We start from the raw sequence: 17,807 nt of genomic DNA on the forward strand, positions 1-17,807 counted from the left end.
TTTGGGGGCTGGAGATGGTCCTGAGGTAGGAACTGGAGAATGGCTGAACAGCTGAGAGACAAAACAAATCTGTTCGCTTTTGTGGAGCTATTTGCCATTGCCTATAAACAGCACAGAAAATGAATTGCTTAGCCCCAAGTGCTCCCTACAAGCTATGCTCAGCGAACTAACTTAAAAATGGTACAAATTATTCAATAGGTACTCGATTCCATTTTCTTTCAATCCCTTCCTTCTTCTAGATGTCCCTAAGTATTAGCATTAAATAGTACATAGATTCCTTATGAATGAGAAACCAGAAAACAAGTCCAATTGCTTGCAGATTCTGGGAATGTGCTGTTGCCCATGCTGTGCACGAGAACTTGTACCTTCTCTGTGCAAATTCTGTTTCTGAAGAGCCTTGTGAAGGTATGTGGGACAATGTGACGCCCATCTACGAGAAGGGCTGGAAGGTAGACCCGGGAAGCTATAGGCCTGTTAGTTTGACCTCAGTGCCAGGGAAGCTCATGGAGCAGATTATCTTGAGAGCCATCACGCAGCATTTGCAGGACAGGCAACCAGGCGATCAGGCCCAGTCAGCATGGGTTTATGAAAGGCAGGTCCTGCTTGATGAACCTGATCTCCTTCTGTGACAAAGTGACGTGCTCAGTGGATGAGGGAAAGGCTGTGGATGTGGTCTACTTTGATTTCAGTAAGGCTTTTGACACCGTTTCCCACAGCATTCTCCTCAAGAAACTAGATGCTCTTGGCTTGGACTGGCGTACACTTCGTTGGGTTAAAAACTGGCTGGATAGCTGGGCCCAGAGAGTCATGGTGAATGGAGTCAAATCCAGTTGGAGGCCGGTCACTAGTGGCGTCCCCCAGGGCTCGGTACTGGGGCCGGTCCTCTTTAATATCTTCATCGATGATCTGGATGAGGGGATCGAGAAAGCCTTCAGCTACCTGAAGTTTTACAGAGTACCATCACGTCAAATGGTGCTGGTCAGATGGAACAATCCTAGTAAGTGCAGTGAACTAGAAAGAGGTTCAGGAACCCAGACTCAATGCCCATTGGATCTGATGGGAGCCTCACCATGTACTCTCACAAATACCATGCAGAGAAGGATGTTGATCCCTAGTCTGAGTAAAGCTGCTTGCCTGTTGGGAGGGAACTTTCTGTGTGGTGTGATAGACTGTGAGAGAGGACTGAGATGCTGGTGGTGATCCAGGCAAGCAGGAATGGTTTGACTGTACATCTTGTTAAAGACTTCTCTTCATTGCTCTGCTTATCCTTTCTCCCTGTGGTCTTTCAGCCTGAAAACTTGCTTTACACATCTAAAGAGAAGGATGCTGTACTCAAACTCACTGACTTCGGCTTTGCCAAAGAAACCACTGTACAAAATGCACTGCAGACCCCTTGTTACACTCCTTACTATGTGGGTGAGTTATCCAAGATGCGTTTCATCTGTGTTTCTTATCCCTCCCATTATAGAGAGTCCATGGGCTGTAGGAATGGATGGCAAATCCTCTCTTGTGGATACAATGCAAAGAGGGAGCCTGCAGAATTTAAAATAAGATCTACCCCAACCCAAAACCTAGTCTGGTTCCAGACCATTCCTCCTGCTTTCTTCCTGGGTTGCAGAGGAAACAGCCTTAACAGAGGATGCAAGTGAGGATCAAGGAGAGAGAACGTGTTGCTTCTGATTACACCAAAGTAAACCTTATGTTTCCTCTGGATGATGCAATAAAAGCCACAACTTGAACTCAGCTTCATAATTATTTGGGTGTTTCCTTGAAAAACTTCCCATACCTTAACTAATGCAATAAAAAAACAAGGAGAGTATTTTCTCAGCTGTAAGGCTTCTTAAAGATGGCAAATGGATGAATTAATAATAAAGGACCAAAGTGACTTAATCACAGCTGAATTTTTGCCTGCATTTTGTCCAGTGACAGAGCACTGTGTAATGAATGCCACATTAGACTGTCCTCTGTGCACTCTTTAAAGTGTGTCCTTTTCAGTCATTGAGTTAATAGTCATTCACCATATGGTATGACCAAGGCAGTCTGTGCTTGGAATTTCTTTGGAGGAAAAAGGGCTTAATTTTCTTTCCCCTTCATCTATGTAGGTGTTACGTTATTTTTTTTGTGATGAAAGATACTGTTACTCATTTGTTAGCAGAAACCTATGATAGCAATATTTTTTCCTGATGCTTTCTTCTCTGTTTTCTTAAACTGGGATTAGTGATAAAATATTAAAGAATTTTCGCATATATGTTTTTCTGCCTTTATATTTGTACATAAACAGGGTGACATTTCCCTTCTCAACACCTTTTTCTTTAAACCAGCAGGATTGCTCATTTGTTTATAGAGCCATTTCCTTACAGAATCAAGCTCCATGCCAGATCGCATGTCCCAATGAATATCCCCTTTAAAAGTATCTCTGTAAAATTTTGTTACTTAATGAAAAATAGAGTGCTCTGGAGGCCAAAGAAAAATACAGTGCTCTGTAGTTAGGAAAGCCAAAGACACTCCACCTAGGTACTGTTCAAAATTTTATCACAGCTCAAGTAGGTCCTTTCTGTTCTGCTTTCTAGAACATATGTTGAGGCCTCTTTTAGTACTGTGTCTCCCTGTACACATTTAGCTATAGCTCCTTCTGCTTTTCTGCAATCTTAGTACTCTCTTGAGCAGACACTAAGGTGAAGAGTATAGGGCATTTTGCCAGCTCCATTCCTCCTCTTTAAAGCTACAGAGATGCATTTAGGAACTTGTCAATAGAAAATACCACGCAGTTCCTGCAGTGAGTCATGGTGTATTTTTTGTTTTGTTTTGCTTTGTTAATGCTTCCCATATTTGTTATTGAAGTGTGCTGCTACTTAAAAGGTGATGAAAATGAGAGAAAATATCTGTTTCTCTGTTAATTTCTGGTTTTTCTTTCTTCTTCAGCTCCAGAAGTCCTTGGTCCTGAGAAGTATGACAAATCATGTGACATGTGGTCTCTGGGTGTCATCACGTATATTCTGTAAGTATTTGAAAAGAGTACATATCAACAGAAAAAGGCCAAATTTATTAAATCTGCACTTAAAAGTAATTAATCATTAGGATCATGCAACCTCCGGAAGTGTATAAGCTTTCATGGGGCTTCTTAAGAGATTAAAGTTTTTTTCTAGTTGTAAGACTTATTTTGTCCATTCTTACAGCCTGTGTGGCTTCCCTCCATTCTACTCAAACACCGGACAAGCTATTTCTCCAGGGATGAAGAGAAGAATTCGGATGGGGCAGTATGGGTTTCCTAATCCAGAATGGGCTGAAGTATCAGAAGAAGGTACCAATGCTCAGTGTTTCTGATAAATATGTGCATGGTGTTGTACAGTGAAGGAGTGTTTACGTAAGACTATTTTTAAAATCCTGATTTGATGTTTATTTCTATTTTTTACTTTTGTTGTAAGGTGATACAGAGAAGGAATGGGAACTCGGATACTAGCCAGCAAGCTAAGTGCTATAGAAAGCAAATAACTACTGAAAACTTTCTTTCAAATTCCAACAAGTGCTAGTGAAAGCCCGGATTAAACCCTCAAGAAACAAAAGTATTTAATCATGAGAAAGGAGACTGTCAGGGCAGCTGCAATGCAAGCTGAGTTGGAAGAAAGGCAAACTCTTTTAAGAACTCATTCAGTCTTTGCCCTGCCTGGTGATACAGCCAGCAAGGATGGCAACTTTTCATTCTAGCTTTTTGTGATAAGGAAACTTGCCAGCCACCACTTAAATGAAGGTCAACAATTTGCTTTGTATCAGTCATTGACCAAAAGCTGCTGCTGCTCAGCTGTGACCTGGATGGGCTCAAACCAGTGTCCTGAAAGTGGATGGTTTTGATTCTCTGTTATTTTGACAGTCTCATAACCCGTAAGTCTCATCTGCACATTGTCTTAGAGTGAAGGGTCAGCAATCTCTGAGCACATCTTCATCTAACAAGCCCTTTATGTTGCTACTTTTAATATCCCGTTATGGTCTGCTGCTAAAGCAGTAACAAATTACCATTGGATAGCACTGTAATCTGTGGTATTGTAACCCCTCATTGGATCCCATGGCTGTGTATACAGCGTGAACTACTTCACATTAGTAAGAAAGATGTTTTAGTTATGGGTGTCTGGCTTAATGATGAGTCACTCTTTAGACTTGTTCGTATTTTACAGCAGTTATTAGAATCCTAGGGGAGCTTGATCAGAGAACATTCACTTTGAAAATGTGTAGGGTTTCCATATGCTTGCCTGGGTGAAGATAGATGCCCTCTACCTTTGAACCTGCTAAGGTTAGGTAGCTAATGGGCATTCTTTCAGGCTGACCAGACAGTGTCAGTAATTTGCCTCTTTTTGCCCTCCTACTCCTCCCTACTGTTCTGTCATGGTTTCCCTTTTCTGATCGTTTCTTCATTGCATCATCTATGGAGACTACCTCTGAATTTCCCACTAGTTTCCTATAATCATCTAATCATCTTAATGGACTCTGTTCATGGTTTCCTCTTTTTTTTTTTTTTTTTTTTATTTCTTATTTTTATTATTTTGTTTGTTTACCTCGTAGATTTTAGACTCCAGGTAATCTTTACTGTACACCTCCTTTGTGGCCTCCATCAAACTAAAGTCAAAACTTTTATCTGTTGCATCTCCTTAGAAACATTTAGTCGTCTGTCATACAGTGTTGCTAAAAGAACTTATTTAAAATTTTGTCTGTGTTTTCCTCAGGAAGTTATGTTTAAGTATTTCTGAATAATGTCCCTTGGGTGTGGTGTTTCCTGTCCATTCACATTACTGAAACTCACATTCAAACTCTGATCATCTCTCATCTCAGTTACGTAGTACTTCTCACTTTGGTCAATGCCATGTTCACAGAAAGCTGCTGCAAAGCTTGTTTATGTAAACCATTTCTTTAACTTTTTTGTCCTTTTAGTGGCCTCTCAGTTGTCAGAATTTATTGCCTTTGTTTTCATGGCTTGTGCTAGGTTTTGTCTTCTATTACTCCTCAAAACATCAATTCATGCATTCATTCAGCTAGGCTTGTTGCCATCTTTTAGACAGGTAGCTTTCTGCTCCTGTGTTGCCCTTTTTCTCAATTTCTTGCTCTCAGAACAGTTGGGTTTGTGAAGTAGAGAGCACAGTAGATTGAAGTAGGATCTCCAGTCCTTTATCTTTCCCTCTTGCCTTTTTTTGTTTTGGATGTTTTCATGTTCTGCCTCTTTAAGCAAAATAACCTCCCACACTATACATGGCTTCTTAACTTGGGAGCAGCAATAGTTAGGTGTTCTGAGTTCTGCAAAATTATCTTTCTTCATTCAGCAGGTCTTTGTGTTCTCAAGGATTTGGGGGAGCACAGTAGTAGACTACAACACACCATGTTGGTCCTGTTTTTCAGCCAAACAACTGATTCGCCACTTACTGAAGACCGACCCAACAGAGAGGATGACAGTTTCTCAGTTTATGAATCACCCTTGGATTAACGTGAGTTTCATATAGCTTTTTACAAGGAAGCAAGATGAATTCCTGCATGCAGAACTTAATGTGTAGCTCCACGTAGTACATCAAGAGAAAGATGATGATTACAGCTAATAACTTAATTAACCTACTGTGCCCTTCACAGAGAGGCATTTGCCTGTAGAACCACAATTTTTCTTGGTGTTACCAGAGGACACGCAAAGAGAGACACCCACAGTAGCATCCTTTTAAGCAGAATATAGCTATATCTTCTGAAAGCAGGCAGTTGCTGTTGTCTGAAGCACATGCATGTGTTACTCCATTTAAAATATATAAAAATAAACTGTACTTACCTCATCAGTGCAGGATTTAAAGAGAGCTATTATTAGTGGTCTCAGGCACCATTGTACATAGCTGTGTTAGTGTGAACACAGTCCTATGCTTAGTGGGAATTCTCATCCTTGGCAGAGTTTGGAAGCGCCTGGGAGAGGAGCAAGGGTTTCGGCTTAGTGCCCTGTGAGAGATTACCAGATAAGGTGGTACACAGAGCTATTAATGGTCCCAGTTCAGGTTTCATTCTGCAACTTGGCTGAGTTTCCTTTTCCTTCTAAATAAATAAATAAGTAAATAAAGTGGGGGTTGGAGGGTGAGGACCAGTTCATAATGCAATATTTCAAAGAAGAGACAAGAATCCTATGGGTTATCAGGCTGTTTCAGAATATCATCTCTGCTCTAGGTTTCACTCAAAATAATAGCTTATACTTCTCACATTTGTGCCTGAAAAGAGGACCTGTGTTGTTTCTTACTGCCCAAAACATCATTGGCCAGGAACAAAATCACTTGTACTGTAGAATGCTCTGTTCTCCCATAATGCTTTCTCTGTGCTTTTTTCTATGCTGTTTCTCAGAAGAAGGGGCAGAAACAGAGGCATGACTAATAGTCAGCATTTCTATAATGCCTGCTTGAAGATCTGAAAGCCCCTAGAATCATCCAGTAACATAGCTTTATAACATCCTGCTGAAGGAGTTAGGTATCTTCATTTAGAGTTGTGGAAGCTGAGAAATTAAGGTTACTAAGAGTCTGTAAAACTGGAACAGAACCTAGGCAATGTTCCTAAGTGTTTTTTTTTAACTGAATAAAAATGTAATTGCTGTTCAGAGTAAATACCTCTAGCTTAAGTGTTTGAAGACCAAAGAAAAGGAGGTGTTCCAGAAGTCAGCAGGCAATGAATTTCACAGAACGAGTGCCTAATATCTAAGGAAGCTACCACCTACAGCAACACATGTTACTTGAAATATTCATATAACCAATTAATGAGGTGGAGATTAAAGACAAGGTCTATAGACTGCTGCACCCAAGAGCTGTGCTAGAATCGTGGAAGAATGCACTAGGAGCAGCAGATGAGCATTTTTTCTGCTGAACCTATTGTTCCCATGAGGCAGAGGGCCAGAGAGGGAAAGACCAGCACAGCTAATGTCGGTGTTCTTCCTTTTCTTTTCCTGTAACCCTAAGTAGGAACATGAGTAGGGAGATGCCTCTCATAAGAAGCAGAGTCTTTGTGTTTCTCTATTTTTTTTCCTTTTAGTTGAGGCCTGTGCAAAATATGTGTCCTTCATTGTTTATAATACTGTAGCTTATGCAAAAAGTGTCAGTTCAGGTGAAGAACATAATCCTCTAGTTAGCTTGTAGCTACCATTTATTCAATAAGAAGTAGCTGACAGCAGCTAGTAGTGTACCTTCAGCACCTGCTCAGGGACGCCACAAGAGCTAGTCTGCTACCTTTCCATTTCCCTTTTCCCGTCTGTACCTGATAAAGCTGGGGTACTTTTCCAGAGGAGGTGGGAGTCGTGAGTTCTGCTTCCCCTTCTGTAACTGCTGCAGAACTTGGTACAGTGGTGCTGTTAGCTTAGTGGAGTATAAGCACTGCTTCCAAAGTAATGTTTGTTACAGTGACATATACAGAGATCTCCTTAGACTCTGCTGGCAGGCAGCTACCTCCAGTCTAGGATGCCACAGCAGTAGACAACAAGTTTGGATAGAAAACATAAGGAATGTAGACTATCGGAATGAAATTATGGTTTGGCTTATGGACTGGCAAGAAATACATTTCTTGCTGAATTTAGCTAGGGAACTGTGCTTTAGAAATTGTACCTTACTCTAATTTAAAATATCTACCAATCTTTCATGTCAGGTGAACGTAGATCTCAATTTTATGTCGAAGAGCGTCTTGAGCAATGCACTCCCGTCTTCTGAACTGTGCCAGAATATTGAATCAGTCTTTACTCTGAAAAATAGTACACTTCCTTCTTCTGAGCACATTTATGATCTGATGAACTGGTAATTTCAGTTAACGTATTTCCAAGAAAATTTCTCCTACTGCAAATTCCTAGAAGAAAAAGGTCAAAATAACTACTTTGAAACAATGATTAACGAACAGTGAAATGACAATTGTTAAAAATCTAAAGTGTTCGTAAAAAATTATCTAACCCAGGGATATTGGTTGGACTGGAAGGGAGCAGAGTGAAGTAAATTCAGCATTGATTTCTCTCTCCTTTTCTTCTTTAAAGATACTGTTGTACAGGGACTGTAGTCCTTCTCTACACAGGACAGCTTTTATGCACTGGTTTATGGAGTGATAGGAAGCATGAATAATGGGGGCCACTGAAGGAAGATAGATAAAGCTTTATGCCCTCCATACACACAGAAGAGCAAACAGTCACTTTCCAAAGCTGATTTTTCAGAACACTACTTTTGGTATTTTTCCCTTTTCTCAGAGATCAATGGCAGTGCCACCAACTCCGCTCCATACTGCACGGGTCCTGCAAGAGGATAAAGACCACTGGGATGAAGTTAAAGTGAGTCAACTGTAGTTCAGATTTCTTGAAGTCAATCACATAAGAGATTAGATGAGCTCTTTTCTTTGTGGATGCTTATGTCCATGGAGATTATGGCTGTTTTTTGTAAACAACCGCGTTAAGCTTAAACAGTCCTGGTTAAAACAGTAGTGTATACGATAACTGTTTAAAAAAGAAAAATGCTATCTGAGCTTCATCTGACAGTCTTACAGCTGTGCAAAGTATCAACAAACTAAATGTTTATGGTCAAAGGTATTGATGATGCTACCTGCTGAGCCTCTGTATGTAGCACAGAGGAGAACGGACAGTCTTGAGGGAGTTTGGAGTTTGTTATGGTGAAGTAAAGGATATGTTGAAAATTAAGGGGGACAGGATGGAGAGGGAGGTGAGCTGCATTCTGTTTTTCTACTCTGTTCTTGTATAATAAAACAACATTAAATAACCTTAGCCTTGTCTTGTTGTGACAGTTTTAGTAAGGAGGAGGAAAAAAGAAAAATGTACCTGTCTTTCCCTTAATCTAACCAAGTGCCTCACCTACTCGTTGTATTGATGACAGTTGAATGCTTCCTGCAAAGTGAAACTATAGGGCAGACTAAAAGTTATTTGCAAGCCTTAACTCTTTCCTGCTGGCCTTTATCAGGTTGGCATATTTTTTCACAATTAGTTCTGAACTTTGTGCACTTATAATCCTTGGCATTTTGATAATTGCAACATTCCTTTAAGGTATTCTACTAATCACTCGTTTTATTTAAATTACCAATGTGCAGTCGCAGCTGTTAAACTATGTTAAGATAAAATTTGACAGGACCTAGGCAACATGCACCTTCCAAGTCAAAGGAATCAGATATCTATTTTCACTTAGCCTTCTTCATTTCCATGTTTCTGAGAGCTTCTTACACTTGTCCCAGAGGTATTCCCTTGGGCCGCTAGCATTCCCATAATATTTAATCCTTTTTCCTTTCCTGAACTAAATGCACAGGCATCCATTGACCTAAGCAGATGTTCACTCACAGCCTTATTAAAAAGTTTAAGATTTGTCTGAACTTAAACGCTAATTCAAACTAAGGAAGCATGTGAATTTGAAGTGCACACTTTTACATAACTTTGTGTGGACTCTTTATTCTACTTCCTGCTAACCTAGCTTGGTGACAGAGCAAGAAAAACAGTGCTCTCACTCTGTTACAAGAAGCCCAGATTTAGCTGCTGGTGAAGGCCCAGAGCCAGACAGTAAGAAATGCTGGGCACAGGGACATGGTGGAAATCGGGCCAGAGGAGTGTGGTCCTGTGTTGCCCACATGTGAAACGCTGTGAATAGTTCCTCCTGAATGAATCCCTGAGTAGAACGAAGCCTTTAGTCATAGTCCACTGCAGCAGAAAGGGCTTGACTATTCCTGGCTGTAGCATAACAGAGGGTTCTTTTCTGTACATTAATCACCTGGCACTAGTGTGGGATGGCTGTGCTCTCTCTGCCTTGGGGTGTTCAATAAATTAATTGCTTGGTTTCCAGGAGGAGATGACCAGCGCTTTGGCTACCATGAGAGTGGACTATGATCAGGTGAAAATTAAAGACTTGAAAACATCCAACAACCGCCTTCTGAACAAACGCCGTAAGAAGCAGAAGCAGGCAAGCACCTCTTCTGCAGCCCCAGGGTGCAATAATCAATGAGAAGAGAAGCGGAGGACCTGTGGGTGGAGGGTAAAAGCGTTAAAAGGAACAATTTAAAATGAGTACAATCAACTCAGTTGACTGAGTACCATGAATGCACATAGACTGCAAAGAAGTTATCCTGCAAAGAGGGAGCAGAGGGAAAGATTACATTTTTGTAACTTGAATCAGGGCTTTGCTTTTAAAGGCTAATTTATGACATGATTCGGTTGCATATCGCTAGGGAAGGTGTAGCAATACCAGAAATGTTATCAGGTTTTGTTTTGGCTTTAAGTGTGTTGGAGGAGTGGAGAGAACAGGAAACAGTCACAGCATACATACTACCGCACTGAGGCTTTGATAGCCATGTAGAAGAGTGACTTCTGCTATCATTTTAAGCTAGGGAATATAAAAATGTCAAGTGTTCTGCTTGGAGTGTTTTAGGAGTTCAAACGTGAGTACTGAAAAAGGAGACGAATGTCACTGCTCTTTATACGAGTAGCGCAGGTGCAGGTCTACTTTGGATGCATGTGGCCAGTGTTTCCATCCTAGAATAGGTAAGAATAGTCAGTGTTTCCAAACTTACCTCCTGTGGTTACAGAATATCACCTAAGTAGTAAGCAGTTATTCCTGTTTTAGGAAAAAACACCCGTACATTTCCATTTTCACAAAGTCCTTCATGTAGTCCTATGTGAAGATTTGGCTTTGTCGTGGTTTCTCATTTAAAAACATGTTCATTTTATAAACATAACCGTTATGTTATGTCTACGCCACTGTCAGATTCCACTCTAGTAATGTTCTTAATTTAAACAGTACTTCATGCAAGGAGTTTTAATTAGGATTTAATTAGTCAAAAGTATCCTGCAGAGAATATTGCTGCTCCTCTTGGATCTACAATGTCTAGGTTGTACAACTGGACGTGCAATTATGTATGAGAGACTGCTCTAGAAGAGAGACTTCTGAAATTCAGGAAGAAATGGCAAGTGCATGTTTTCTGTGTGGACTCCGCTGTCTGCCAGCATCCCTTCTGGTAATTACCTCAAGATCCTGTGCCTGAGACATGCTGAACGTATCAGATTTTGGGGTGTTGGGGTTGGTTTGTTTCTGGGGAGCAAGGAGGGAAAGATTGCAACTTTATCTGTGGTGTTTTGACAGTGTTTCTGGATCCAAAGATTTCCACCACCTAAGGGAAACTACCTATAAGGATATCCACTTTTTTTTTTTTTTCCTATTCTAATTCTTGTTTTATGGTATTTTAGCCTTGGTTTGCTAATTTGTTTTACTTTGTAATCAAAGTATTTTCTCCCACTGTATTATATATATAAATATATATATATATATATATTTTAAGTTGAGGTAAAGCAAATGTTTGTGAAAGTATTAACAAAGTTTAGAATGAAAATTATGTGCTTCCAGTGACACAAGCAAAAACTACTTTGTGGTAGGCATACACAGTGCTGTTGTGTTAATAAACTAAGAAGCAGCTTAAAAGATGAGGGAAAACAAGGCTCCATCCAGAGAGGATCTGAAACTTCAGATCTGACTGCCACATAAATCGTGTTACCTCCAACAAATATATGTCTGATGATTCAGACCTTTTCTGGAGAGTCCTGTTCCCATCTTCAAAGCATTGGATGAGTACTCTATTCTTTGTTAACTGGTCCTAGGGTTTTATAAACTGATTTTAATAAATCATGTTCCAACATTCCTTCCTCTTGTCAACCCTGTTTTACTTGATACTGCAGAGTTCATATTGCTTTGCAAAGTTTGTCTGTGTTTGAGGTGATGGGAAAGGGGAGAAGGAAATGTTCAATGATGCCTACTTTCAAAGGCTACCTAATTTTAAGCATTTTTTTTTATTATTCCAAGGGTTTTTCTAAATTTTAATCTCTGCAAAGATGTATTTTTAAAATGTTTTATGTTTATCTAGGTATCTTCATGATTATAGCATGTCCTGTACATATTGATTTTTTTTTTTATCATATTACTCCTAAGAGTTAGGCAAATATTATTCACCTCCTGTAAATTATAATGCAACAGGGAGCTGTGATGTGCCCAGAGTTCAGCAGCAGAGTTCAGCAGCAGATCCAAATCTCTGACCCTTTATCCAAATTTTAGAGGATGCTACATCTGCCTTGTCTGCATGTCTGCCTTGCCATCTCTGTGCCACATCAGGGTGATACTGGTGCCTTCTATCCAGGTTAGTAGGGCAATCTATGTAAAATGCAGTTGGGTTCTGGCTGCCTTGGGCAGAATGGTATTGAAATTATTGTAACCCAAGTTTTTTTTCCCCATCTTGCCCAAAGCTTGAGCTCTCTGCTTCCTGCCGGTGCCTTCTTGCTTATTTACAGCTTGAAGACATGTCTGTTCCTGAACAGTTTCCCATGGGGAACTGTAATGCACATTAGGGCCTGATTAGTTCCTGTGGGATTCCAAACTTTACCACACTGCAGTTCAGCAGCTGGAGTGAGGGACTGAGGGACTTGGGCACAGCACCTTCAGCTGTCACTCCCTGTACAGTAGGACTCCACCGCCTCATTAAATTGGGACTAATAGCTCTTGCATTCTGCCCTGCAATGACAACATCCAGGAGTACTGTAAAGCCCAGGGGAACCTGAGGAGGGCCTCAAAATGCTGACCACGAAAGCATATGCAAGCACTGTACTGCATTTGGGCTCTCTTTGCAGAAGAAACTGGGAGCCGGGAGGCAGCCGATGTGCGACGTGTAGAGCCCTCACTGCTGTCCCACAGCAGAATCCGCTGGTGGCACGGCTGCCTTCTGTAAAGCTCCCAGCGTGTTTTAACCATGTCCTAATCGACAGAACTGGGCGAAAACGTGCCAGGGACCTGCTCTGGCCGAAAACACCCAAGCGAGGCCTGGGCACGCTGAGGAGCGGGCCCGGCTCCGAGGCGCCACCTGCTGCCCCCGGCCTCCCTCAGAGCCCCCCAAGAACAGGGGCAGGATGCCGGGCTCTGGGGTACCAGAGAGCTCCCGGCAGGCGGGCCGTGAGCCCATGAGGAGATTCCCCTTTCTGGCTGCGGCTCTGCTCTGAGGAGCCCGTCTTCTAGCTGCATTCACAGACATAAAGAGCTCTGGTGTGCTCGTGGTGGTATCTGGGGCTTGCCTCTTCCCCCAGCCATGTAGTATAATAGTCTCTTTAGAGCGGCCTTCTTGGGGTCCGAATTTATGGCCTGTTTTTAGAAAGGATAGGCTATTATAAAACTGATTATTCATTTGCATATTCATCAGCCATATAGAGGAGGTAAAGAGCTGGGAAGGGAGAGAAATGAATGGTCAATAGAGTGGGCTTCAAGGAAAACGCGGATTAAAAGGTCTATTTATTTTTTTTTACAGCAGAAGCTGAAAAAGGGACGTGCACGGATTCCCCACCCCCAATCCTTTTCATAGTCATTGCTTATGGGCCGCTGCCTCCTGTACTTCCGCACACTGTGCTGCTCTCACACACGTCCTCTCGCTCCCTCTGATGTGTGCACAAGCGCATCTGAGAGCGTGGATAAAATTATTCCCTCTTCCATTTCTTTTACTACATGCTTTCTAACCTTTCTGGCCACACGTGCCATATGATGAACCTTTCTTGACACGGTACAATTAAAAGCTAACATTAATGGGAAGCTCTTGGCCTACTTGTATGTTTTCTATTTGCCCAAGCCCAGCATGTTGTCCTGGGATTGCTTTTCTCTCTTAACACTTCATTGCCTAGAGTCTAGAGGCCCAATTATGTAACTGCTTCTGACTTGTCTGACGGGAGGGATAATGAGAATGCTACATACCCAGTTTGATCTAATTTCCTGTCCTCTTTTCAATTCAGACTTTGTTTGGTCCATGTTTAGACAAAAGAGCTTTTGAGAAAAAAAGGAAGGTTTAGTGAGGAGGAGAGAACTGAGGCTTTTAAATATTTAAATGTAATCATAAGGACACATAAAACTTTAAACCTGTGTTTAAGGGCTGTTAAGCGATGTCCGGCTGCTCTGATGTATTTGCATCTCAGCCAGAGGTTGAAGCCAGCCATGGGAAGTTCTCTGTACTTAATGGAGGAAAACTTGTCCTTGAGGACAGACCCCCACACCCGGGTTCATTCACCAGCACCCTTTCATGCTCACTAACAAACCACAAGGAAAAAGTCCAGGCAGACAGGGAATTATTGTATATGGGGGGGTAGTCCTTTCTTCCAGAAGTACATGTTTTGAGGTGAGCTTCTGTGTGTGTGTGAAAATACCAGGAAATATCAGGATTCTCTTTTTTTTTTTTCTTCCCTAGGTTCTAGTATTTCCCCTCTTCACCTGGCTGCCCCTAGTAGTGGAGTTGGCATAGTTGGGAATGAACATAGTTTATTCTCTGCTAGAAAGCCTAATTGGAAGCAGACTTGGAAGATAGATAATACATCCTCTAAACCTCAAAGAAAACAATATTTTATAAAAAACCTTGCAAGCTGTCAAGTTTACTTTAGGTACATACTTAAACATGTCTCACATTGTGAAAAGTGGGGCTAAAACAATCCTAGATAATAACATTTGCTGAAGAAATATTTCTCTCAATTCTTTTCACTGGTTAAAGAAAGTCTTTTTGAGTATTAAGTACAGCTTTAAAATAGGAATTATTTTGGTCTGGGTGGTTAGATGAATTTAATGAGGTAAAGGGAGTAGAAATGGGAATTATAAGTTATGTTGAAGAATAAGATAGGAAACGTCTACTGATGTATAATACTCCAACTGATTTTTTTACTGCAGGTGCTACTTCTATACTGACATAACAGGATAGATTCAACTTTTTATTAGAACCTGGTTTACCACAGAAGGAGGAGGATGTTTCTGTACTCTAGGGAAATGTGGAAGCTCAGCAAAAATAACCCTGTGACTGCAGATGAACACCTATATTGATAAATCTGTAAGTGATGCCTAGCATTAACTTTCTTTCAATATTCAGATGCTAAGATCTCATAGGCCTGCTCTTACTGCGTAAAGGCACAGAGGCATCATTGTCAGTGGGTTTCTCTGTACTGCTTGAGACTGCAGAGAAGCAATTGCTGAAGTGTGCTGCAGCATTTTTAGCTTCCAAGAATCAAAAGTGTAAAAATGCATCCTTCAAATAGCTGGAGGTGATACAAAGGGCCAGACTGTCTTTAGTCTAAGGAGGTTCTTGAAGGTAGTATACAGGTATCTTGATCTTGCTTCAGTTCAACTTCAAGATATGATAATAAACATGTTTTAGCTGTGTGAGTCTACAGGCCCAAATTACTAGTAAAGTGCTGTGTTTTTTTCCTTTAGCCACTGGAATGTACTTCCTTGGTCTATGGTTGCAAACCCTGTAGCATTATTGATCCTGGGACTGCACTGAAGCTGAATAAATCAGAAAGAAGTTTAATAATTTTCTTCCATTTTAAACTTCAAAACTTGTTTCTTTTGAATTATATTGCATTCACGTTAATTACTGGTATTGCTAGTGTTAGATGTTCATATCACACCTTCTTTATTTGTTAACAGAGAGCATGAGTGCTTCTTTTGCGGGATGTCTTTTTGCTTTTTTCATCTTAAGAATTTTAATCTGGTTTTGGAGTTAAATGGAATGGATATTTTGCCCAATGTTGTTCTCCTGAAATTTCCAGGCTAATCTATTTGGGAAACATGGAAGATATTCTCAAGAGACATTTCTTATTGCTTAGCTACTGAAACACCTGCTAAAGCTGAGCTCTTTTGAAAAACTGAAAATTATTTAAATGTGAAAAAGAGTGGGTTGATCTGGAAAAGAAACTTCTCAAAAGACTAAAATTAGAATGGAATGTGTTAGAAGAGAAATACTGGTGGGGGAGGAGGACTGAGGTTTTTAAAATAAAAATGCTACTGCTTAAGTAATGATCAAGGAAATTCTAGTTAGGATACTAGCTGTTGCTCCAGCCCAGAGCAATTCCTGAATTCAGAAACAGAAATTTCAGAAAAATATAAATATACAATACAGATTATTTATTTATTTATTTATTGAGGTAGTTCAAAGCAAGACTTGGTTTGATGAGTGAGACATTTGGGCAAATGCTGTTAGTATACCAAATAAATGGCTCTCCTTTTAGAGCAACTGATAACTGAAGGAACATGCTTTGCAGATTAAGTTCTGCTCTCCCAAAGTTGCCTGAGTGAGTGCCTTATCTGCTTGCAGAAAGCATGTCAACATGAGGTAAGCTTTCTTTTTTTGCTTTCAGAGATTTGTGTCTTTCTGTCTTTCACACTATCACTGTGTGTTTGGCTTTTGTCTTGAGTAAAAATTCTAAGTAGTTGTCTGAAGGTTAACAGGTTCCATGATGCAGTGTTTTTTTTCCTTTTTGGCTCAAATACAGTTCTACCACCTCTTCTCTTGCTTGGGAACTTTTTGTGGTACTGTAAAGTATTGGAAGATTTTGAAGGAATCCCATTACCTAGCAGGAAATAAGAATCTACATTGTATGTAAAATGGCAAGGAGCAAAGTCCCAAGCACTGGACAGTAGTGGGAAAAGTATCCCTCTGTTGGAAGATAATAGAAGACTTCACCAAAGAAATGACCCCAACTCAAACTGAGTACGTTTTCTTCCAGTTTGCAAGTGGGCTGTGGGTACACTCTACAATATCTATGGGCTCCTACTTTAGAGGTAACCCAAAAGGATGCTGGTCTTCCTTCAGGGTCATAGAATTCCCTTCCATCATGGTGTGGCATGCAGCTGTGCCACACTCCCCTCGCTGAGAATTCCTGCAGAGGTCGATGTGCTCCTTCCATCACTGTTTCTCACACCCACAGTGCTGTAGTGGATGTCAGGGTGCAAGTAGTGCCAGCAGCCTTTTCAGTTCCTGTACAGGATGTTTTAACCTCAGCTTTATTTGGAATAAACATTTTAATTTCGTAGGAAATTCTGTTCATTTCAAATCCCATTTCCCATGGGATTTAAACTTTTTCAGTCAGCTCTGTAAAGCACCATTCTAGTGTCCTGGGTCACAGAACCATTGTTCTTAAATCTCTTGGTGTTGGTCATACATTATCTCACTGAGAAGTAGCCACTTAAAGCAGAAATACTTATTTCCTCCTCCTGACATTTAAGTCTTTGTGTGTAATACTTCATTTAACCACAAAGAGCAAAATGGGGCAGTCTAGCTATCTTAATTTTAAATCCCTTGTTTTTATTCTTCTTAATTTTGTTGGATATATTTTATGCATTTTGGAAGTCATGGGTACTTCCTTTAGAGAGACTTGACTGCAGTATTTTGGTTTCTTCTCTATACCTTAAAAAAAAAATCCTATAGAGCTTTTTGCTATAGGATATTTAAAATCTGAGGAGTAGGAAGGAATTGAATTTCCTGATATAAAGTGACTCAGCTACGGCTGCCTCCTTGTTTCGTAATAGATTCTCTGCATCTAGCTCTAACCTTAGCTGGCACTAGGTAGAGCTATCAAATGTTTTCTCAATTAATTTGTCATTCTTGCACAGAGTCAGTTTCTAAGCTGTTCCTCAAGGATCCTGGAACAGCTTTCTGGTTAGCAGTCATTAACTCCAGAAGTCCATGACTCCATGTCATAAGGCGTCACTTGAGGCCATTTCATCTCAAGTTATGTCAATTATATGCCTGGCTAACAGGATCTCAGTAATAATAAGAGATTAGTTTGTTAATATTGCTTGCTTTCAGAGCATGTCTAGCCACACACACACCTGCTCAAACCTTCTTCACATAACTTCAGTCTAATAGAGTTGTTTCATTTCTATATGAAACTTAGATGGTGGAGGTGGGTTTTTTGTTCGGTTGGTTGGTTTTAGTTTTGTTCATTTGTTTTTGTACTACACAAATTAATTTTAAAGCATTTTTTTGAGCCTGAAACTTTGCTTTGTAGG

General features: G+C 40.5%; 1 protein-coding gene across 2 annotated transcripts in view; it reads left to right on the top strand.

Annotated features, from left to right (window-relative positions):
- MAPKAPK3 (MAPK activated protein kinase 3) overlaps nucleotides 1-11,649 on the top strand; it is a 50,934-nt gene extending 39,285 nt beyond the window's left edge. For both annotated transcript variants that reach the window (XM_032194272.1, XM_032194270.1), the window contains exons 6-11: nucleotides 1,290-1,416; nucleotides 2,923-2,998; nucleotides 3,177-3,301; nucleotides 5,383-5,468; nucleotides 8,216-8,296; nucleotides 9,804-11,649. In XM_032194272.1, the coding sequence (XP_032050163.1) occupies nucleotides 1,290-1,416; nucleotides 2,923-2,998; nucleotides 3,177-3,301; nucleotides 5,383-5,468; nucleotides 8,216-8,296; nucleotides 9,804-9,962 (654 nt within the window). In that variant the 3' untranslated portion in view covers nucleotides 9,963-11,649. The remainder of the gene's footprint in view (nucleotides 1-1,289; nucleotides 1,417-2,922; nucleotides 2,999-3,176; nucleotides 3,302-5,382; nucleotides 5,469-8,215; nucleotides 8,297-9,803) is intronic.
- The last annotated feature ends 6,158 nt before the right edge of the window (nucleotides 11,650-17,807 follow it).

Source organism: Aythya fuligula, chromosome 10 (assembly GCF_009819795.1).
Source record: "Aythya fuligula isolate bAytFul2 chromosome 10, bAytFul2.pri, whole genome shotgun sequence".
In the NCBI taxonomy this organism is placed as follows: domain Eukaryota; kingdom Metazoa; phylum Chordata; class Aves; order Anseriformes; family Anatidae; genus Aythya; species Aythya fuligula.